Consider the following 24719-nt stretch of genomic DNA (forward strand, 5'->3'; position numbering starts at 1 on the left):
TGTTTTCTGCTTGATCATGGTGATGGGTAAACATGGGCTTTACTTTGCAAGTCTGACTGTTGAGGCAGGCCTTTCTGAAGAAATCTCACCATAGAATGCAAGAATAACCGCATGGAGGAAATAAGCATTCCCATCCATGTCTAGCTTGAACCTCAGAGCCTAATACATTGGTACAAGCACTTGTTCCAGAAAGTGTCCAAATTACAAAAGTGGCATTGGAAGTGGAAACAAAGTTGCTATGAGACTATAATCACCAGTCACAAGAGGTCCCCAGACTACCTTGTTATGTATATCACTGTAAATGATTGCTGAAAAACTTGTTTTGGTGAATTCTGACACCTAGGTATACTCAGTATAAACTCTTAGCATTTATGTGCCATCAGAGCAAGCTCTACAGTGTGATAAGAGAGAATCAGCTCACTTTTTCAGGCAGCAGATGTTTGTGGCACAGAAGGGTCAGCAGCAACAGCATCCTTCTGCAGGATCTATGTTCTCTAGCTAATCTAGTTGGTTTCTAGAAACTGAAGCAGGAAGGACACAATCTTGTCCTCAGCTTTAGGCAGTAGAATCCCTTAAGCTATTTCTGTGTACCCTCCACAATTACATTCATGGAACTATCAAAGATTCTTCAGAATTAAGGCGAGACATTTTCCCTACTCTTTCTAAAAATAGGCTTCTGAAATGTGTAACTTGTGTACACATGGCTTCAAAAGGATGACAGGTATATTACTAATCTAAGTTTTGCAGAAGTGGTACTTTCTTCTGAACAGATCATCTTTGAACTGATACATATTCATCTATGTACACGATGGATATACCCTCATAGGTCTTGAAATTTAAGATTTCCTATCAGGAAAAGGTTGAGACAGGTATGGGCACTGAAAGCATACTATTTCTGAAGTCCCCTAGTTAAGAAGAATGGGTTCTGGACTGCTTGTACAACAGCACTGAACAAATTGAAACTGTATTGATAAAGGAAGAAAAAGGAGGATAAAACTAACCTCTAGTGCATCCTGGGGTTTCTGTGCATTGTCTTTTTCCTTCTTGCTCTTTTGGTTTTCATTTTTGATGCGTTTTGTTCCAGACAATTTTATTTTACTTTCTCCCTCCTGGGTGACATTATCTTGTTTTCGAGGTTTCACAGGAGGCAGTGGCTTATCTTCTTCTCCCTTAATAAATCTTTCATATGGTAGGATTAATCTAAAGAACAAATAATTGATCAGTTTTAGAAGCTCTTCCCAACACACACATACAAAACTCACAGTGGCTTTAAGAAATTCAATGTAGAAAATCTTTATTTTAATACTCAGATAGCAAGAACTAAAGTGACAGGAGTGCAGAATTTGAAATCTCCTGTGTAGACCCTTTCACATGTTTTGCTGCCACAAACCAGGATTTGCCATCAGGTAAAGCCTTGATAGGAATCTACAGCCAAGTCAGGCTATGTGAAGATATGTCTTTCCAAACATTTATTTCTTGAAATCATATTTTACATTTTTAAGATATACATTTAAGATAATCTTCTACTTAATTTTAGTGCTTTGGATTTATCCAAGGAGGTAAATGTAGTTCAGGCACCATTTGGAGACATTAAATGGGGCTGGGTGATCTACTGCTTATCCCATAGTTTTCAACTGAGTTTCATTTTAATAGTTACTGTGCCTACCTCTACAGTGACCTGGGTACATCAGAAGCTCCTGATTACAATTCAGTATATATCCTAGAGCTAATACACAAAGGGGAGGGGGAATTGTGAACTGTGAAAAAATCAGGTTGGATTCATAAAAGCAATGTGCACTTAGGGCAAAAAGAACATCAATTCTGTTCCTGAGTTTAATCTTGTCACCAAAACAGATCTGATATGATAATGGTGGTCAGAATCCTATTGGAGATTCATATTGGTTTAAGTGTAATGGTGTAAACTCTGGTAGTGGATTGTTGGTAATGAACCAGCTCTTGCTTGCGTTCCCGATTGTGTTCCACTTGTGTGACTTGGCATACTTCAGAATGCACGCAGGAGGTTGTTCATTACTAGATAGTCACCACCATAATTTACAGAACTACATTTAAAACAGGCATATATCCTGAACATAATTCTGGCTACTGCAGTTGTTCAACTACTGGAACTTTGAACACGGTGTACAATAGTACATCCACATAGCAAACAGCTAGAGAGATCTGTACAGCAGACAGAGACTGGGAGGAATTTAGTAAGGACAAACACATGATTTAAACAAAAACGTCAGGTGAGGCGCCACCAAATTTCTATCTCTCATGTGTGCCATGCCTTTCACACATACCAGCAGTTACGGCAGAATCCCCGGCCACTTAGAACTTCTATTATCCAGCACCATTTATTTCACAATGAATGGGCCATCCTGAATTCATTTTCATTATTAGTGCATCACATATTATGAAGGGAAAAAAAGTGTCATCTTTTTTTACTAGCACAGATTTCCTGTTTTTAGAAAAGTTAGCATTACTCTTTCTCTCTGTTGGCACTGTGGTAAAAAAAATTAAAGCAAAAGAATTTTAATCTCAGAACTTTATCTCCTTAATTGTGGAAAACTGCTGTAGAGGGGGGAGGGAGAGACATAATAATCAATGCTTCAATCAACAAGTTTTCCTTCCACAATGTGGCTCTTAATCCAAAAAGGAAAAAACTCACCAATGTTATTTAAAAAGTTAGCCTGCTTTACAATCTGGATTTCAGCATCCATGATTAAAGTTTTTATAATGCACACAACATGATTAATGAATGACTCATAGGAAGAATAATGTGAGACTCTGGTTTTTAAAAATATGAACTTCAATATGGCAAACACATTTTGAAGTGGCTCTGCGAAGAAAATGTATTTTGTTTTTCCAGGCAGCATTAATCTGTTCAACTATCAGACTTCCTTAATTATAGCTTAATCTCAGAGTTCAAGGCAGAAAACTCTTTTGTTCAGGCACAGATCCCTTTTCCAGGGTTTGGGGGTGGGGGCTATTGCAGAATCAGCTCCAAGCCATGCAGTTTTGATTTAAATGTTAAACACAGTTTGGCTTCAAGAGAACTAAGATTAAGCTTGCTCAAAATGATAGTATTTCATACTTTAATAAAATACAACATAAATTATGTTAAAATACAAACCTAATTTACGCTATATTAGAAATAAAATTCATTAACTGAGCATGCTCTGACACGGGTATGGGCAGAGAGGCGTGAATAATACTTTTGAGCCCTGAGTTTGGCAGCAGTCCAGTAATGAAGCTAAGCAGTGCCCATAGGGAATATTGGTCTTCAGATCCCATTACAAACTGAGTTTAAACATGCTACAGCTGCTAAATCTGCAAATGTCTCTCTCTGTGCAGGCTTAGGAATATAAAATGTACTTTGCCAAAAAAACTTGCTTCCCACTGTAATGGTACAGTTAATGTTTATGTAATAAAAAAGAAGCATAACAAGACAGAATAAAGGTGGGGGAAGAAATACAATCTTGTTCATACTTGAGGCTGCTAAATTTCATTTGTAACAAGCACAAAATATTTAAAGCACCCTTGAACATCCTCCTATGCCTGGGACTTTCAGCAAAGAAAACAGGGTTGGGTTTCATCCAGGGCAATATTTATATCTTTTCTGCCATGTGTTAAATATTTAAAGAATCAGATTTAACCAAAATACATTTTTTGTGGCAATAGTTGTTAGCACTGCAGAAAGGAGTGTTTGACTTTGTTTGGTTGCCATGGGAACAAGCAGCCCATTTGAAATCTACATATTCTGTCGGTAAATGTTTCAAAAGAAGCTCATAGCTTTAAATTAGAGGATGATACTAAACCACCACTAGCCCTTTTAATAAAATATTCTGTGTGATTACCCTCACTGTTAAAGCAGGAAAGGGTACAAGGTCAGACGTGACAAGATTAATCACTGTTAGCACTTTTCTGGGGAACCTTTTCTGGCCATTTTATATTTTGAGCATCCAGTTCAAAAAAGCATTCTGCTTCTTTGTTGCCATATACAGTCCTACAACTCATTAAATCTAGTGACTGATAATTAGAAAACACGGCTGATGAGAGTACAGCTTTAGGAGTATGTTTCCATCTTTGTAATTTTTTTTTTAAAAAAACTGAGCTCAGCAGTTGGCAGTGAGACAGCAGTAAAAATACATTTTGCATAGCTGGTCAAAAGCCTAGCGCCAACAGCAGGAAATCTGGAATTAAATGTTTCTTGTTTCTAGAGAGAGGCATGACTAAGGTAAAAAAATTGAATCGAAACATAAAGATGGCTTGTTCTAGCACAGCAGCTTCTCTCCCTTTTATATAAAATGCTAACAAAGTGCTATTTCTGTACAGCAGTAACTTTTTTTCATTTTTCTAACAAATTTGAAAAGAAACAACAGAAAGCTTAGAGGATTCAAAAGAAGCCTAACACCATGAAGAATTGCAACCACTGGCAGCAAGGTTTCAGTTTGCTAAAATGTCCAGCAGAGACTTCCCCTCCTCCTTCAGTTGTCCTGTCACAGTACAACACAATTACCCACAGGATGTGATCTTATCATTTGATTATTAGAAGCTGTAATAGTAATAGAGCTCATGGAACATTTAGGCCTTCAACCGATGTGCTCCTAAAACATTTCTCTTTCTTTCTCCCTCACACACACAAAATTCATTTCGTCAACCGTAGGTCATTACTTCCCAAGACAGGAAGAGCGTGGCTCCCCATTTAAAAAAATATCTCCACAGAATGCAACCCGCCTGCAAAATTAACAGTTTGATTTTGTATTAAATAGTTGCCAGTCAACAGAAAACATTGGTCAACTCTGTGTAAGAGAAAACAGGCCATTTTGCAAACATTAACAGAACATGGTCCAGAATATGTTTAAATGCACCACAAACACAAAATTCACTTGATAGGATTGGAAAACACTTTTTATGCAGGAATGTGGGGAGACAGGGGCTGTGGACTCATAAGAAGGAATTCTGACAGAATGCATGCATGGGGGGGGGAATATAACAACTGCTGTTCCTTGTGCCACTGTTAGCATAGTGCCATCAATATACACAACTGCTTTAAAGAGTTTTACAAGAGGTGTTCAAAAGACAGGTTCCTGCTCTGAGAAAACACCAGTCTGAATTCTGACAAAGAGGAAGATTATAGACAAAAGAGAAGAGAGGGGAAGAAGACAACTAAGATAACCTGCTGCCTAATAACTCAGGGTCCTTGACAGGATTTGGGGAGGGGGGAGGACTTTTATTATAAACCCAGTTCATACATTCAAATTAATAAAATACATTATTTATAGGGTAATTAACATAAATAGTGTATAAACAGTCATGTATTAAAGAACAATCTTTCTGCAGGCAGCATACTTCTGAACAGCACAGGGCTATTTTCTCCCCTCTGGAATAATACAAGACCAACATTTTCCAGCCCAAAGCAGAAACAGTAGGGAAGTATTTGTCATCAACTGAGCTCCTGATTAAATCCAAGGACTATGAAAGGCGAGATTATCATATATATATTCAATACAAGTTGGATGAATAAATCACTGTTGTTTTAATCTTGACTCAGTACAGAGATATTGTACATTTAATTGCACCTATTTCCCTTCCTCTCGTCAGAATTTTATTTTTTGCTTTGTTAAATGTTGAATTAAATAACAGTGCCTACTATTTTGAGTTTTTAGCTTTCTGCATCCTCTGATGTAATGAAAAATTCAATGTACTTCTCTGCAGCAGAAGTCAGAGGTCATCAAATCTATTACAGTAATGTAAGTAATCTGGCTTCCCTCCAGCCTTTTAAAAAGGGGGAGGAGGAGGAAAAGAATCATGGAGGCAGATAATTTTATATTTACAAATTCAAAAATCCTCCAGGGACTTTGTCTCATCTCCAACAAAAGGCAGAAATTTCACATTAGAAAAATGCATTTCACAGCATGTCAAACATGTCTTCATTATTAGTTATTTCATAAAAGGCGTGGGGGGGGAAAATAAAGCCCCAGAACTCTTATTCTCCCACCATGCCGTGGGAAAAATGTAATTTAAAATCGTTTTTTAAAAGTGATAAGTACTAATGTTTCAGATACCAATTAATGCTTATGCCAAATAATTACTCTTTTAAACCAAACTCTGCTCCACAGGAAACAGTAGAACCTATCTGTATATTCTAAAAATAATGAAAGGAGTTAGAAGAATGGCTCTTAAACCCTGTCCACATTGAGTGTTTGTTCAACTTTCCTTACACCCATAATACCACTGCTGCATCCCAGTGTCCACACAATGCAGGACCTTAAACTAGTGTAAAAAGAGTCAAAAGGGAAGAAAAACATTTTGCTTACTGGGATTTTTTTAACACCCCAGGTGATGGTGTATTTTTGTTATAATTTTCTCCAGTGCAAGATCTGCTGATGTGGACTCTAATGCTACATTGTCCACATGCTTTGTGAATGAGTGTCATTTAGTAACATTTTCTTTAAAGCATTTTTCTGCTGCTCACTTTCCATTCTTTCATGGTCCATGAATGGGTAATACAAGGAAGGAAAGGAACAGAGAATGAAGTAGAAGTAGAAATGGGGCAGAAGATAGGCAAAAGGGACAGCAATCTGTGCCAGGAGCAAGAGACATCTGGGAAGAATACCAGATGTCATGAGCATGCAGTAGTGGAATGGCCATATGTATCCCAATACAACAGGCAACAAATTCCCTCTGCATTTATGGCCCCAAACATCAGAATGATCTATCCAAAACTCTAAGAAAAAATACCAGAACAATTGGAGGTAACATCACTGTTTACTGTAGTTGAGCCCTAAGTAGAAGCAGGGATATATGAATAGAAAGGAAATCAGAAGTCAAGGTTGCCAACTCCATCTTTTAACTGCTCATTTTTTCTTTCTTATCACATGCGAGAGGTATGCTTATGTCTCAGTCCTGGCTTCATCCATTTAAGAATCCAAAAGCCACACCAAAATAATGTGATCCTGCAAAAAGTGTATGTGGAGAAATCATATCTGAAGGGTAAAGCACACGTAAGGAAGCAGGAAGTCCACGGATTAATTTCTAGCATCTGCCGTTCAAAGGACCTGACTCTTAAATGGTCAGAAATACCTCTGCCTGCTGAGATGCTGGATAGCAGACAATACTAGGCAAGTAGTCGAAATGACTAGATAGGCGGCGTATAAATACAATAAAATAAATAAATAAATAAATAAATAAGATGGATCAGCTCTTGACCATGAACTGGTATAATACAACTGTCAATGTTCTTATTAATCTTTAATTTAAAAAAAAAAACTTGCCACACTCTAACTTACAGTCCATACTAAAGAGACCATCACGAGTCTCACACACTTAATATGAAGATGCTTCTATGTGTATTGCACTGGGACAACACTGTGGTGAAAAGAGATGGGTGAGACAGAATCCATGGATGCCGGTACTTAGGTCTGCCATCCAATTTGGAGCACAGCATAAGGTGGAATGCCTTATGCACTTCTACAGTCAGATGATCCTGAAACACTTTTGGGCCCTTCCCAGCTCATGTGACGTTACAAGGTCCTGATTTTTGCCCTGAAATCACAGGTATTTTGATTCTGCTGTCCTGGGAATTCTATTGTAATGAATTTTGGTATATTGAATCTTGTGAGGGTCAATTCTCTGGTCTTCCACAAACTATACAGTCATGGTGTCTTTCTGGGTATGCATGTCCCTTTCAAGATACGTCTAATCTAAACAGAGAGTTAAACTTACCTTTGTACTGTAACTGAAGCAGTAATCACCCTTAAAGTATCTGCTTCATGAGAAACTGCCTTCTCTATTTCATGATTACCAGCTATGGTAACTCAATAGAATGATGTCTAAAAACCATCTAAATCTCAGTCCTAGCTACCAGAGGGTAAAAGCAAGCCAACAACCATCTACCTGATAAAGCTGCTGAACTGGGTAGCTGGGGGCAAAGAGGTTAATCCAAGGTGAGAATAAAATACAAATGAAATGTAATAAATGTTCCAAAGAGTCAGTATAAATAGGCAGGTTTAAAGATATTACTAAACATACCAACAGTTAATCCTCCCCATTCTCCCCCTGGAAATAATTCAAGTGCTGAGTAACAAGCACTAATAACAGATTCACTCTAATATGAGTCCATTAGTTTATCACTAGCAGAGCCTGGAAATTTTACTCTACGAGACTATGTGTTAGCTGGGGGTTTCTGAAACTATAGTCCAAAAACAAATGTTTTCAGTCCTTGATCATTAGCCATCAACCTCTAGTGAACTTGGAAGAGACCAGGCAAGCTGTGTAGAGCAAAGCTATGGAGTGGACCATGTGTCAGAGGGCCAAAGTAGACGATACACTTCACACATATTTAGAAGTAGTATTCCTTCAAGTAATGAAAAACATCTGTATGACATATAGTTTCCTCATCTCCATACCTTGTATCAGCATGAAGCATCTCCTTTGATCAAATATGACAATGAAAGTCATGTTTATCTTCCAAAACTAATCACAAAGGAAAGCATGCCTGGGTTGTGAAATGAAAATGGGCCATTTGCAGGGAACATATATACCTCTTAGTGTCTACTTGCCATGATAAAACAACAGTACAAGCCAGGACATGAAGCTTCTGCCTGCTGATTTTCATCCTTTAGTATGTCTGTTTATGTAAAGACCACTAAAACAAACAGTACTCTAAAAACTCTCAAAAAGTATTATGATTATATTATTACATTATGTTTATTGTATCAGATTAATAACACACTAGCACCTTCATTTACATGGCCATTCTCCTTAGGAAAGTCTTCCCTAAAGGGATTATACCAATAGAGTTTGACCTTTCTTCAAATATGCATATTAGTTCCAGCCAGTGGTCTAAAAATACAGAACTGTTTTTAAGACATTTTATCTTCATAATGCTACATGGGCTCAAGGGAAGTGCCATTCCACACTGAATCAAGGAAGCAGTAGAATATGTTTGCAGTTCTACTATTTATAACTTGCAACCTATATCAGAGTATTACATATTGCAACAATGTAGCATAACATCAGAAGCATGTTGATGAGGTATATTAACACAGGTACTTAAAAGTCTATAGCCCATGTTCTGTATGAGATATTAATAGTTGACACATGGCACTCATCCAATGTGTTTCTAACCCTCTGGCATCCAACCAATGTTATGCATTTTAAGTCCCATTCATTTCATCTGAGAGCTGTAATAATGTACAGTACTTAACTTTCCCACTGAAATCAGTGTGACTTCAATTTTATTCTCATATACCTCCAACAGCCACAGATTATAAGGCACAGGGGGGGAAAAGCAGTCTGTGAGCTACATGCAACCCCTCCACAGCCATTCCTGTGGGACCTAAGAGCCTCTCAGACCCCTCATGCCTTCCCACCAACCCCCATCCCCCCCAAAAAAGTTGTAGAAACATATGATTTTCTGTTCTTAGAAGCCTCCAGGAGTAGTTATTTTTCTAATACATATAATGCCCTCAACCCCTTCTAGGTTCACCTTGTACAGTAGCTACTGGGCTGTGGGCCTGCTACAAAAACATTATTTTGTAAACATGATCCTTGGAAGACTGAATTTAGTTTTTTTTTTCCAACTGTTGGACAACTGTGTTGAACTGATGTGAGTGCAATAGGAACTGGTCACCATGACTACAGTAGCTGCCTTATGATAATGGCAAAACAGGACTGTGAGCTGCTCTCTCACCTAACCTATTCTTTCAATCATAGCTTCTTAAATATTGTGATAAAGAAAGGAAACTGGGAGTTGCCGGGTCTTTATAGAGCAATGGTTCCCAAACCTTGGGGTCCCTCTTGATTTTAGATTTGAATCTGGAGAGGGCTTCAGAAATACCTGTCTCCTAATTTCTAAGTTTTGTTAGAAGGGTTCTGGGTGTTATAGTCCAAGAGCATTCACAGGGCAAGCTTGGTCTATCAAGTACTGATGCAATACTAAAACTAAGGTATAAGCTAATTTGGGGAGACAGAAAGTGCAAACACCTCTGTGCTCTTGGGAAAAACATATCCCAGTTACATACCCCAGTTAACTTTTTAAATTACCAGGACTCATGCGATGAATGGATGCACATGTTACATAGCCAGTTGGGCTGCAATGTAAACATATGTGAACATTTTCGTGGGATTTCTTAAAGGATCAACAAAGGGTATATGTGCTTTGCATCACCGTAAAAATGCTTGTGAAAACAGTGAGTGCTTGCAACTCAGTCCTACTTTGAACTCACAGCCACACAAACCAAAGATTGTGGTTCTATTAAAAAAAGTTGATTTCATTCAAAGATTTAAAATTAATTTAGGGTCAAACTTTCAATAATTTGACATTACGAATGAATTCATTTGTGTTCTGAACATTAGTTAATGTCTGCACAGACTACATGTGTCCCCAAGACTTGCGCAAGAAGCTCAGAGAATGAGGAAGTCTGATTGTCACTTATTGTTGAGACTGTTCATCTAACAACCAAGCATGAAGTAGTTCCAACCACAGGAGGGGATTGACAGGAAGGGTCCTTCTTTAAAAAAATGACAACAAACTTCATGCATCTCTTACTTCCATGCCGTCACTAAAATTGGAATACAAGCTGCGAATAAGTATCACAAAAATGCAATGTCCTAAGAGATTCTTATTACAGATTTATGAATGTGCTTTAAGGGGTAAACAACTGCATTCTTCTGACACTAGATACTTTATTATTAATATTTTTTTTTAGTTGGAGAAGAGGGGAGGAGAGAAACGTGCTTTCAGACTATTCAATAGTTCTTTTGTTAAAGCATCCATTACTCACATAATTGAAAAGATGTTTGTTCGGTGCCATGCTTGAGAGTACAGTTATTTAATCTTAATGATAAAGCCCTGAGGACAGAAATATAAGTAGAAACCCTCTTGTTATTTATCAAAGAAGGAAAAAATGCCAAGGCAAATAATTGGTCTTCAAATGTTCACTTGGTGGAAAACTCACAATATGATTCACAAAGTGCAAAGGTTTTCTTCAAGACAGAGGCCCAGAATGCAGTCAAAGCCAGATCTCGTCCTATTAGAGACCAAAAATGATCAATAACTGTTATTTTAATATATATGTATATTTTAAAAATAACATTGATCATTTTTGGTCTCTAATAGGACGAGATCTGGCTTATAAATATAAGTCTGCTTTAGTTACATATAAGTTGCTATCAATCTATCACCACAAGAATGGGGGAGGCGATTTCACTCCTTTGAACACAGATACATTTCTAGTAATGTTGAATGAATCAGCCAATGTTTACATGGATTTTCAACATGGTGGCAGCTGAATACAGGAGTTCTACTGATGGAAGGTGCCTACTGGGTGATATCTGTGACGCAACTACTCTACTTATCTACTCACTTCAATTCCGAGAGCAGCTTCTCACCTCTTTTTTTTAATCTGTTCATTTTTTTAAAAAAATCCAATATTTTTATTCATTTTAAATCGTATAGTTAGCTATCTGAAAAATAAAAAGGCAAGTATTCTATCAGTGCTGGTGGACAGGAGCAAGGCTGAGTGCATCTAGTATTTGCAGGTCTATCATGCAAAACATGAAATAAGGAGGAGACTGTGCACATACTGCAAGGAAATAACCTGCTGTGACTCCTCTTCTGATATTATAACCTTCTCACCCTTCATTTATTATACGGCTGTATGGACCTTGTTTGGCAGCTCTGTTCTGTCTACGAACTTTACTTCTCTTTTATGATGCCTACCATCCAGTACACATTTATTTAAGCTTTAGTCCTGCACCTGTCTTGCTTGGGATCAGGTCCCATCAAACTCCAGGGGACTCATTTCTCAGAAAACAAGTAGAGGATGAGGTTTCTATTTTCTTGCTTACTAAAAATGGGAGAACACACAGAGCCAACAAAGATAATATGACAAAGAAAAATCTTCTATTTGGCTTTTTGGTCAAACAAAGTGCTGGCTGTAGCTAAAAGTACGGAATAGTACTTGATTAATTTTTGCCTTGGGATGTTTTCACACTCAGCAACCTAAATCCCCAATCTCCTTATTAGTTATGACTTGTCGCACAGATAGCCATAAGAATCTTTATGCAGACATTAAAACATACTCTTCCATTTCCTCTTGGATACCAGCTGCTAATGCTTACAGATGCCTCTTGAAAAGAACACATTTTAACAACATTATCTCTAAATACTTTAAGCAAACTGAACAACTTTTTAGATGAAATAACAGACTCTCTTGTATATTAAATTACTTAATAATGTAAGAATATGTCTCTACAGCTGTTGGAAGAACCCAAAAGGCCTTATTTTGACCTATGGGGGGCAGGGGAGAAACCGGTTTTGCTTTTCATATTGAAGAACAGGCATATTGGGGGGAAACTGAAGTTTTACCTTATGCAACATTCTCACTGGCACTCTAGCTCAGTATTCTTTTTTCATTTCCTCCACAAAAGCCAGCATTTGAACTGTTCTGATACATTACAAACAATTCGTCTAAAACCAAGACAGATTAGTTGATCATTTCCCATGCCAGGGTTCTTAGTTATATGGCATATGACAATTCAGCTGTAAGGCTGCAAAGAGGCCTCCAACATGTTCTCCAAGTATCAAGTTACATTTAAAAATATAATAAAGCTCTTGCTGTTATGGCTGCGGAATGAAACCCTTTAAACCAACAATTCAGTGTAACCAATAAAAAGGACCATCTGTCTGAGTATGCAGGGAGTCCATAACAATAGCTTTGAGGTGTCAAGTGCCCCATTCATTTCAATAGACTTTAATACAGATGCCTACAATATTTTAAATGTCAACATTGTTAACTGACATTGCTGCTTATTAGAGCATGTAAAAAAAGAAAATATCCACCAAAATGTGAATAACTCTTCCAGCATGTGGATGAAGGTTCACAAAGCACTGGAGGGGACAAGAGTTTCCACCACACTGAAAAAAAAGGTGATATTCAAAGGCACCAGCTTTTTAATATTATATAGTAATGTTGCTTGGGATGAGATCAATTGCAATGTCTTATAAAGAAAGGCTTAGGAAGAGTTTGGGAGATACTGTACTGTATACCATATAAACAAAATGAAGTTCTTTTTACAGAAATAAGAGCAAGCAGAAATGCAAAAGTTTTAAAACAAAAACTGGAATAAAACAGATATGGAAAGTCTGAACATTTTTCAGGATGATTATATGGGGATTTTAGGATAAATCAGAAGCGTATATGAGTTGAAATTAGGATTACATTGGCAAATATTAGGGACATGATCTATGCTCGTATTGAGTATTGTTTTGTATAGCAGAAGCAAAGCTGCTTCCAGGCTCAACATTTTGCTCTGCAATTTTTATTGTGTACATTCACTAAAACTTCTCTGAGTATTCTGATGTTTGCCAAGTATTTGACATCTATATTGTATATTCTATGGCACCAGAATATTTCAGTGTATTATACTTAAGTGAAATCTGATTTCAGTATTTCAACGTTGACAGAGGATGCTGGATGGTTTTAAAAGGTTGGCATGCAATGATGTTTGGAATTTGACAGAATTTGATAGCTGGCATGCAATGGTATTTAATATTTTGTGCTTCACAGTTGTTATTCAATAATGTTTGACAGTATTTGACAGCTGGCATGCAACGGTATTTAGTATCTGACATTATGTGACAGCTTCTGCTTATGAAATTTCTTTTATGAAGCTTGCCAACTTGTATCAAGAGATGCCAATAGAATTCTGAAGCCAAAACAAAAATGCAATTCAACTTTCAAAATGAAACATCTGCATTCAAAATCTGTAGGACTGAATTTGCAGCTCTGGATATTTACAAACACTAATTTTAGCAATACAGTACATATATTTTTAAAGAACCCACAGCATGTATTTCTGTCCATTAAACCTCGACAGATCGCATTCACAACACACTTAATGCCGTCTATAAATGTTTACTCAAAAGTAGACCCTACTGTGTTTAGTGGGATCTTTCTAAACTGTGTACGGTGTGGTAGTCCTGAATACCTGTTTTATTCATGTCCATTCACACCTAAGATGTCTATGTATGTCTTCTCTGAAATAAAGTCATCTGGGTTATTAACTGGAGATCATTCCCAAATGATGCATGCTAAAAATTGCAGTCATAACATAGTCAGTGGGATTTATTTTAATTGAATGAAACAATAGTTTAAATCAGAGGTCCCTAACCCCTGATCCATGGCCCGGTGCCGGTCCATGGCCTGAACCGGACTGGGCCATGGAGACAGACCTCCCAGCCCCCTCGCATGCACTCACCCACGCACAGCTGATTTGCACATGCGTGCATGCTCCAGTGCACCCGTGTGAGTGCCGCACTGCTGTTTGCCCATGCGCCCAAGCGCATGAGCACCCACATGAGCACAGCACCATCATTTGTGAATGTGCACAAGCGCGGGGGGTGCCCTGCCTTCCCCAGCCTGTCCATGGGGTGAAAAAGGTTGGGGACCCCTGATTTAAATACTGTTAGTCAAGTTCTTGATAAATTGAGGTTATACAACTGAAAGAAAATGGAAAAGTCCAAGCAAAAGAGTGACCAAAATCCTGTTGCTTAGTATAGTAAGTCACACTAGAGAAGGCCCATTAAGTCAATGGAGATTTTATGAGTCAATTTCTCCATAAGTTCCATTGATAGCCCATTCCTTAAAATCAGGGAATTCAACTCTCAAATTAAAATCTCTTCCTTTGTGAAAGCACTTGGTTTGGCTTATGCAACTTCTACTGGTTTTCTCATTTACTTACTATATAAACAATTTTATTTGGACAGCAATATGTACTATGTTGTTTTGCCTCAATTTAAATTTATTTATTCAGGACAAGAAAGAAAAAAACATGGTATATTATTTACTTCAATGCATTTAAATATTTGGATTAACACAGATGTTTACACCCACCCAGTATATGTGTGTGTGTGTGTCTGTACGTGTGTGTGTACATGTTTATGTGTCTTACTGCCATTACTACTACAGTATGTATAGAGAGACAATATCTGCAAGCTGACGTGTTTCTGCTTAGCACAGGGACCTTTCTTCTATACATGTAGTTTGTCCTGATTTCGTATTTTTGGTGGTTTGTACATGGGAAGATGGGTCTTCTACAATCTACCAGCCTTCTGCTTGAACGTCTCAGGGATAGCTCATCAGATAAATCATTTATGAACTCCATGTACAACAACATTTCACTTTCTGTGAATTTAGTGCCCTAATAACCTTGACACTGCTGTCAGTATCAAAATAGTGAGGGCAGTCCTATAAGAGATCAAAATTCGAATATGACATATAGTCAACGATGTCTTGCCCACCAGAAATATTTTTTAAACAAAACATGTCTGTTGAGTGAAACTGGGTCATTACATGTACAGCATCCTATCTAGAAAGATGTAGAAAATGTGGCTGCTAATAAAAGAAAGAAGCTTATGTGAAATGAAAGTCAGTGCAGGAAACTGCAGGTGAAAACATCACAAGGGTCAAACCACATGATATATTAAACCTGTAGTTTGGTACTTCTTTTCTTCAACATTAAATAACAGCTGGGGGGGCATCACTGAGATTGCAGTAAATGGAGGAGTGATCTAACCCTTTCACTTATACCATAGCCCAGTGGTTCTTAACCTTTGTTACTTGGATGTTTTTGAACTGCAACTCCCAGAAACCCCAGCCAGCACAGTTGGTGGTGAAGGCTTCTGGGAGTTGCAGTCCAAAACCCCTGAGTAACCCAAGGTTAAGAACCAGTGCCATAGCCCAATACACCCCATAAATGATATTTTGCATTCAAAGGAAGCTAGCACTGACAACAGCAGCAGCTTTCCCTTGGTACCAATTAGCAGCATGGTGGAATGGGTGACTAAAATGTTCATTGGGACTGCAGCTCAGTGAGAAAAGGGTTAAAAGAGCCCATAGGCTGCACTCCCAGTCAAGAACCTCCTCCTCCTTAAGGCTAAACCAAATAAAACCCAAGGATGCACTGGTGAGCTGCATGTTTAACTTTAAAAGTACGTAGAAGACTGTGGGGAATTTTTACTTTAAATAACCTAACCAGCCTGAGACTGAGGAGGGGTCTTTGCAGCCATGATCCTCAGCAGACTGGGATATCCATTCACACAGTGTAATTACTTCAGGATTAGGGAAAGGAGGATATCTAGTAATGTAACTAATTATAACTATGACTATGACTGTGATTATAGTTGTGTGTATGTGTGTGTGTGTGTGAGAGAGTGAGTGAGTGAGTGAGAGAGAGATTTAACAACATTCCTAAATGATTGCTTCGGCATAGCCAGAAATAAATCTTAATACACTGTGTCAAGCAGCATTACAACTGCTCAGATTTACTTCTTTAAAAGTGTATGAACAACCAGTGAAGGGGAAAAAAGGCCTCTTCACAGACAATTTATAGAAGGGCACATGACCTCAACGTGTAGACTGCTTCCTTTTTAATTACATTTTGTTTAGGAAACCTGAGCTCTCCACAACATCAAAAAATATTTCCTTATAATCTCTTTTGTGTAGTTTCTGTTTTAAAATCCCTGACAAAAATTACAGTATCCTACTTGTTTACAGAACTCTGCTCCTATGCAGGTAATAACCGAAATATTTTGTACATACAGAAGAGGAAAAAGTTCCTGAGCGAAAACAACATCTGATTTTACATAATTTTCTCCAAAACATGACTGTGAAGATCAGTGCTCAACAAGAAAATCAACCATTTCCAATGCTTTCTATGCTGATGATACAAGATAAGAAATGTAAGATCCTGACAGGGTGGTGTTAAGAATTACAGAAGTGCAAATGTTTGGGGGCCCCATTAAACTCACTTTGTCTCCATAAAGCAGTCACAGACTGTTTTTACTTTATGCAATCACCCAAGGTAATTATAGTGAAGAATTAAAGCCTCATGACCAAAATAACAATTTGTACACTTTGCATGTGTTGAGTCATGCACATAGCAACAGCTCCACAATGGGAAAACATTAATGCTTTTTATATTCGTAATCATCTGTAACATGAGCAATTAAGTACAGTACTAATGGACTATGGCCAAGAGCCTGGTACTAATATTAAAAACTGACAGAGATGAATAGGTTTGAAAGCAAAACTAGTCTGACAAAGACATTTTTATGAAGTGCTTGGACTGATTTCATTTAAACCAATCAGAGAGGCAGGTTCAGACCAGTCAGCCCTACAGCGACAATAATGCATTCATGGACATTATACGATTGCTGCCACACTTTAAATAAAAGCATACATTGATTCAACTCAAAGCAACCTGGGCTCACATTATTGTGCTCATTAAAAAGGGAAAAGAAAGCCTATAATGCATATCCAAAATAACACTTAGCAAAACCACCGGCAACACTGCCTTGTTTTAAAAATGAAAATGCTTAGTGGAAATGTGCCATCTACAATAAAGAAAATGAACATGTCAATAGTGCTTACAAATCCTATGTCACCATTCCTTTTTTATCAGAGGTGGAGAGCACTGCCTCAATAATTCAAGGGGTTTTAACAATTTGGAAATTTTAGAATTATTTAAAAGCTTGCTAGCAGGGAGAAAAGCTTTTTTTGTCATCAAATTGTCCACATCCAGGCTTCCCCATGCTGGAGATCCACTGATGTGTCTGACTGCTGGTCACTCCCCCTCCATTCCTTGGCAGCTTTGGAGAGACTACTTGGATGGGTGGGGTGGGGAGCTGTTGTTTCACACATATGGAGATTGCTAGATTAAAGAAGCTTCACTGTAGCCCAATGCTGTCATTTTTATATGATCATTTTCAATGTTTTTACTTGCTAAAACCAATTCTGCAGAAGATATTTCTAGTCCTGATACTCATGATCCATTTTAAAGGCAACAGAGAAGAAGTATGAGGCTCAATGTACAGGGAAACATGCGTGAGTCAACTTTCCTTCTTAGTTCAACTGATTAGCAACCGGTGCCTTGAATGTTCAGAGATTTATGTTAACTACTAATCTATTGCTAGCACTTGTTTCAATGCCAATGATTGTTAGGTAAGACATCTGTCAATTTTGTTCAATAAAATTTCATTATTTTTCTAAAGCTTAAGAAGGGAGCTCCCCAAATTGATTAAACACTACAATATTTGCAAAATGCCATCTGGTGACATCAGGGAAAGCTTATTGAAAACACCCAGCTACTTTCAAGCCAAGGGTTGTACCTAGTTAAGAAGAAAAGAGTAACAATTTGTTTCACGTTTTTCCTTTCAAAATTTAAACACAGTATCATCTACAAATTCCACCCCGTGTTGTTTAAAGAAGGTGGCAAACTACAGCTTGTATTGCCATCCCCTTAGGAAAACCTGGTAAAATGGCAGGATGGCTCCTGTAGGTAAGCAGAAACATGAGTGGCATCAAAGAACCATAAAATGCAAAAAAAAAAAAAAAAGAGAGAGAGAGAGAGAGAGAGAGAGAGAGAGAGAGAGAGAGAGAGAGAGACGGATTTTCCAACGCAGAAAACTTGGGAGATGGAAATATCATTCTATTTCTAGATCTTGTCAGTGTCACATGGGCTCTTTCTTGAATTCATTCTGTCCCATTTCTGCATTAAACTGTGAATTATTTTAATTTCCACAAAACAAAAGAATAAATTAGTATTTAAAGTCATTATTTTCTCTCAAAACACTTGCTTCAGAATGTATTTTCTCTTAAGGTATACCTTTCTGAACAATTTTAATCCTAAAATAAGCATTTTTATGTGAATTCAGACTTCGCATCTCAGCTGAAAACTGCATCACAACATTCAAAGAACTGAAAAATCCATAATCTATTCTGTTCTGCACATCTGTTCATCAGGTTTGGTTTGGGTTGATTTTAAACAAATGTAATCCTCAAGCTGATTTTAACCAAATGTAATCCTCAAGGAGGCACCTATTTGTTCATTCAAAAACAAGCAAGCAAGAATGAATACATTCCATCAGCCTTCACTGACTCTTTAAAGTGCAGAGAAAGATTTTCAAATATGGCTGCCACACAATGGTATTTTAGCTCAGTGGGGGAAATCTTATGCCTCACTAATTGCCTACTATGGGGACAGAGGGAAGCCTAGAATATTCAGACCAATGAACATTTTACTCCCTTTCTACCAAATGCAACAGCTAATGAGCACTGAGGGCCCAGGCACATTTTTCAATAAAATGGGATTCACTAATCACTTTATTTCTTATAGAAGCAGCAGCAGCCACAAGAGGTTCTAATCAAATTAGGAGCACGGTAGGCAAAGACAAAGGGCATTTGAACTATTTCCTCTCTGTACTGGTGTTTTGCCCAAAACACCTTTTGCTACCATTTTCTCAGAAAGGTACGTCAATTGTTTTGTTTTAAGTTAAGTGGCTAGTTTTTAAAGAAAGCATGCTTACCAAACAATGGCAATAATAGTCTTAGAACTGCAGAGCTGGAAGGGACCCTACGGATCACTAAGTACTAGTCCCTGACAAGGAAGCACAGGGTGGAAACCCAAACTCTGGCTCTGTAGCCAGATATCTAAACCACTGAGCTATCCAGCAATTGTGCACTCTGACCCTGAAAAGTACCTCCATACCATTCCACTCTAACCCTCATTTCTTAGCTATGCTGGAACATGACATAAAACTGGTTTATCTCTCCATCCACACATCTATCAGCTATACAAATCAGATTAACACTCTGAAATGTAAAGTTACAACTTTTCCTCTTAAGTAATTTGTTAGCTTGTTTCTCTCAGTGTGGCTGAGAGCAAACACTTTAAGAAAGGCACATATGTCCTTTGTATGTAAAAAAAAAAACCGTGCAGCTATGTAAGATGGCGATAAACAAACACTTCCTTGGCCCCTACAGGCAACTAGTTAGTGATCTGGAGCATGAGATCATATTGCTCATTTTCAGAGCCTGAAAGCACACATATTTTATTAATGGCCATATTTTCACCAAATTCTTTTAAGGAAGCATCACAGCCATATCATGTTATCTGATGTACGCTGGATACTCAAGCTTTGGAAACTATTATTAACTCTGGGTACAAAAATCAATGCTTATAAAACAGCATGCCTGTTGCACTTTAGAAAGATAGATGGTTGTCAGCTGCAGGAAAAAGAGGAGAAGAGAGATTGTTGAAACAATACAAGGAAAAAAAACGGGTTCTCCACCCGCCTTACTTATAATGGGAACATTTCATTAATCTGAGGATGCCTTGACATTGTTTTATTTGCAGAAGGATTTTAAAACACAACAAACAGCCCAACCAGTTACCTTCCATTTTTCTATTCTCAAAGAAGCATACTGTTTTTCCTCATTTGCCACAGCTTCTACACTAGAAAAGCTTTGGTAAAATGGAAGTACGAAGGAGAAATGAATCAGAGGCTTGCCTATTTCCTTTGCTGCTGGAGGCATACACACACACAGGTTTACAATTACAGAATATTATAGGTCTAAACTGGTAATGGAATATTTACAGCGCCTTTGAAACAGGCCTTCTCACTTCCCCACTGCTCCCAAATCTTTACAAAAGGCTTTGAAGGCCCTCCAAATTAATTTCTCTCCTTTATTAAATAAACATCTCATATTTGTTATCTTACCTTTCATAATGTCTACGAGTACATGTAGCTGCACTTGTGCTTCCAGGGTTACCACCTAATTCATCATAAATATGTTTCCATTGTCGACGGGCTGTTATCTGCAAAAGCGGCAATGAGAAATTTAATCTTGCATCTTTACAGATTTTGTGTGTATGCAGTGTTTGAGTTCACAGAAACAACTGTATACAAGAGACATTTAGAACAGTATGTGATACAAAGCAGTGGTAAAGCTACTGCCTCAATGTTGTAGCTATGGCTTATTTTAAAGCAAAAGATGACATTTTACACAGTTGTTTCACACACACACACACACATATATACACACATATATTGGTACAATTGGATTTTACTGCTGTCTCATTATCAAGCAATTTTCTATTTTGTATGTGCAATTTCATGAAAAGGCGCTTCAATCAATTGAGGGCCATTAACTATCAAAATGTATGCAGACAAATCCCGTGGTAAATTATGAAAATGAATCTCAAACTAAACAGAAATAATGATTATATAGTTATTTTAACTGAGTTTGTGGAAATGAACCCATTGCAAACTCTTAAACCATCACAGCTCCCTCAATCCAAACATAAACATTATCTCTGTAAGTGTATATGGTATAAGATGTTTATTTTTAGCAGTCTATGTCAATAAAATATATAGATCAAAATGTAATGAAATCCAATACTCCCCAAGGTTGATATATGAGCTATGTCCTATATCTGGCTAAACAAAAGAAAATAAATAACTTAAAAAGTACCAAGTTGCATATTGCAATTTGGGGGAGCAGGTTTTGTACAAGACCAGTTCATGGGATTTGTACAAAAAGGAATGGGTTTCTTAGAAAATTGTACAAAAGGTTTTTTTTTCCAAATTGTGGGCAAATTCTGTCATTTTTTGTGGAATGGTGTCATATACTTCATATATTCAGGCCTGCAGGCTTTGTCACCATTACCTACAAGGCTGCCAATGGCATTTACTAAGGAGCCAAAGGCAGCAATCAAGAGAAAACAAAATCAAAACTTACAATTTGGGGACCTGTAATTTTAATCTAAAAAAGAGGAGATGAATGAGCTACTTAAATATTATAGGGTAAATGGTGTCTTTCCTCCTCTACATAAAGATGAAATCCATCATTTGCAGAAATCAGGCTTCAAAAGTAAAAAACATGTTATTTCGTAATGTCATAATTTCACAGAAACAGCCTTGAAGCATATATTTGTTTTGTTCTCATTAGACATAACCACCACCTACTTCTAGCTGCAGCTTAATCAAAATGCCTATTTGTTCATTTCTATCATGAAATACCTCAAACTTTGATAAAACCATCTTATATGTGGGAAAATTAAATATGTGATTACAATTTATCTTCAAAGCTTTGTGATTCCCCCCCCCAAAAAAAAAAACTTGAAAGAGCAACTGTATGTCTATAGACTGGAGGGAGAAATGTTTAGCCCTCTCTAGATCAGCGGTTTCTAACCTTGGGTAACCCAGTCATTCTTGGACTGCAACTCCCAGAAGCCTTCACCACTAGCTGTGCTTGCTGGAATTTTTTGGGATTTGCAGCCCAAGAATACTTGGGTTATTTGAGGTTGGGAACCACTGCTCTAGATATTTCAGCTACAACTTCCACAATCTCTTACTATTAGCCATGCTGCCTGGATTGTCCAGGAGATGAAAGTCCAAATATACAGAAAGCCAGGTGTTCTTACTCCTACTGAAAATACTGCATGTACAATACATCCAGTTTCAATGAATGACAAGCTGTAGAGATGTTGGGTTCACTGAATAACTATTCAAGTCACAGAAAAGCCTATTATATTTCTAACATATGGAAGCAATATTAAGTCCCAATTGCTTTCCTTTCTATGTGGTAAAGCTCACACAACATGGCTATGTGTGTGTACATATACCCCACATTGCACCATGCAGAAATAGGAATAACATCAGAAAGGGTTCTAGAACTTCCTACTACTCTAGTCACCTGACCGCGGATGTCTGTGTCTATCAGCATAACAATATTGCTGTCTTGGTTTAGATGTGTCCCAAACCACTGCCTGCAATCTTCTGTACTTGATGCTACTGGCATGAGACAGAACTGTGATGACTTAAAATGGACTAAGAAGAAAGGAGATACATGAGAGTTTGTTTTCCTCATATGTCTTAGGGACAAGTGTGCTAAGTAGAGAAGTGGAGGCAGCAAGTTTGTTGCCACGACCAAGCCAACAGTTAACACACATATACAGAAAGGGGAGTCTAATAATCTTCAATTGCTATGTGTAAGCTATAGAAACTGAAGGGTGATGGCGTTTTCTTTCCTTTAGTCCATGAAAGCCACTGAGATTTTATCTGATGCAACCATAACCTTGTACATGTTTCTATGTCCATAATCATGTTGCAATACAAGTGGGCTGCTTCTTGCATTCAGAGGCGGCGGCAGCTTTGCACCCATCCCTCTGCATGTAGTAAGCTGTTCCTTCCAATGAATGGAACAGGAATTGTGCATACCTGAGGATGGGGAATATAGTATTTATTTCGCTAGATATAACTGTGATACAGTTCCAATTAGCATTAGTCATGATGGTCAGTAGTGGGAGGTGATGTAGTCTTGATATGTTGTGGAGAGGCACACATACCTGCATCCTTGCTGTATACCATCTTATGCCTATGTGTAGAGTACTTTTCTCCTCTGATACTTTCTTTTGCTTGGGTTGATCCACCCCGCTCTGGCTCTGCAACTTGCCACTTAGCTATTTCCTAGAGGGGCTTCTCTTGCTTTCCCCTTCTCTCTTTTGGCTTCATCTGCCTGGTGGCTTAAAAGAGCACACACAGCTTGGGCTCTTCCTCCACTCTTCCATCACCAAAACCAGCACCAAGAACCCTTGCACATAGTTACAAGGTTCCTAGAATGTCTTGAATTTCTTTTATATCTCTAAATAAGAAAGACTCTGAAAGACTGACAGTATGCCCATGCTGCCATATTAAAAACAAAGGAATGGAAAGAAAACATTACATTTTGATTATCACTGGAGGTGAAAACAACTCTTGAAATAGTTGTGGGATATTAGTCATTTAAGTCCACTGTAGTTCAGAGATGAAGTGCGGTAAAAGCCAATAATAATTTATCGATTCTGTGCCAAAGGTTGCTGATTTTGAAGACCAAGGTAAAAATGTGCTGTTTGATTGTGCTCATTTACTCCCTCAATTAAAACTGAATAAGCCCACTATCAATGAACACTTATATCAGAACAGACACATTTCTCTCTGTCTGTTAATGTTAATCTTTAAGGTGTGGAAATGTTTAACAGAACACTTATTTTCAATTTCAAATTCAATTTAGTTTTGGCAATCACGCCTGCTCTGAAATCAATAGACAGCATTACTTATTCACCACTGTGATTGTGCTAAGTTATGCTGACGTGGTGCTGAAATACCCAGTTCCTGGAAGTCTTGATGCTATGTCTTATTTAATTTTTTTTAAAAAAAGGACTAAAAGCTGATGTCATTGTAATTATCTTCTTAAAGGATATGAACAAAGTACTAGTTGATGGAAAGTTCAGAAATCACTGCCTCCATCATATTTAGAACATAACCCATTCATATTTAACATTGCTCAAATCAATACTGCATCTTCTCTTGGCTGGTGTTGATCAAAACCAGCCCCTCCCTCCAGTTTTTCTTAGCATGTAATTTAACAATATTACATAATGGGCATAGACATTTGTAGAGGATTGTTTCACAGCTGTTCCAGTACAGTATATTCCCCGCTCGGCTTGCCAAATGGAGTCAAATATAACACGCCACCCATGTACAGAACCCAACAGGGACTTGGTTTGCTCAGTGGTGGCTGCTGCTTATTGTTGGCTGGTGGGGCAGAAGGCATTCTGCCAATGGTTGGTAGAGCCAGGCAGGACAGGCAGAACCAAGGGTGAAAGTGTGAATTCAGATAGATAGATAGATAGATAGATAGATAGATAGATAGATAGATAGATAGATAGATAGATAGATAGATAGATAGATAGATAGATAGATAGATAGATAGATAGGTAGATAGATAGATAGATAGAGAGAGAGAGAGAGAGAGAGAGAGAGAGAGAGAGAGAGAGAGAGAGAGATTGACAGGAAGACAGTTAGACCTTCACCCACAAAGAAAGGC

The 24719-nt window shown here is 37.8% G+C and overlaps 1 protein-coding gene across 4 annotated transcripts in view; it reads right to left on the minus strand.

Moving 5' to 3' along the window:
• The window catches only part of ARID5B (AT-rich interaction domain 5B), a 244060-nt gene that overhangs the window by 13692 nt on the left and 205649 nt on the right, over window positions 1-24719 (minus strand). For all 4 annotated transcript variants that reach the window (XM_072995169.2, XM_020793194.3, XM_078390908.1 and 1 more), the window contains 2 exons: window positions 20570-20667; window positions 1002-1200 (listed from right to left, as the gene is read on the minus strand). In XM_072995169.2, coding sequence (XP_072851270.2) covers window positions 1002-1200; window positions 20570-20667 — 297 coding nt within the window. The remainder of the gene's footprint in view (window positions 1-1001; window positions 1201-20569; window positions 20668-24719) is intronic.

The sequence above is a fragment of the Pogona vitticeps genome, chromosome 3, assembly GCF_051106095.1.
Source record: "Pogona vitticeps strain Pit_001003342236 chromosome 3, PviZW2.1, whole genome shotgun sequence".
Taxonomy (NCBI): domain Eukaryota; kingdom Metazoa; phylum Chordata; class Lepidosauria; order Squamata; family Agamidae; genus Pogona; species Pogona vitticeps.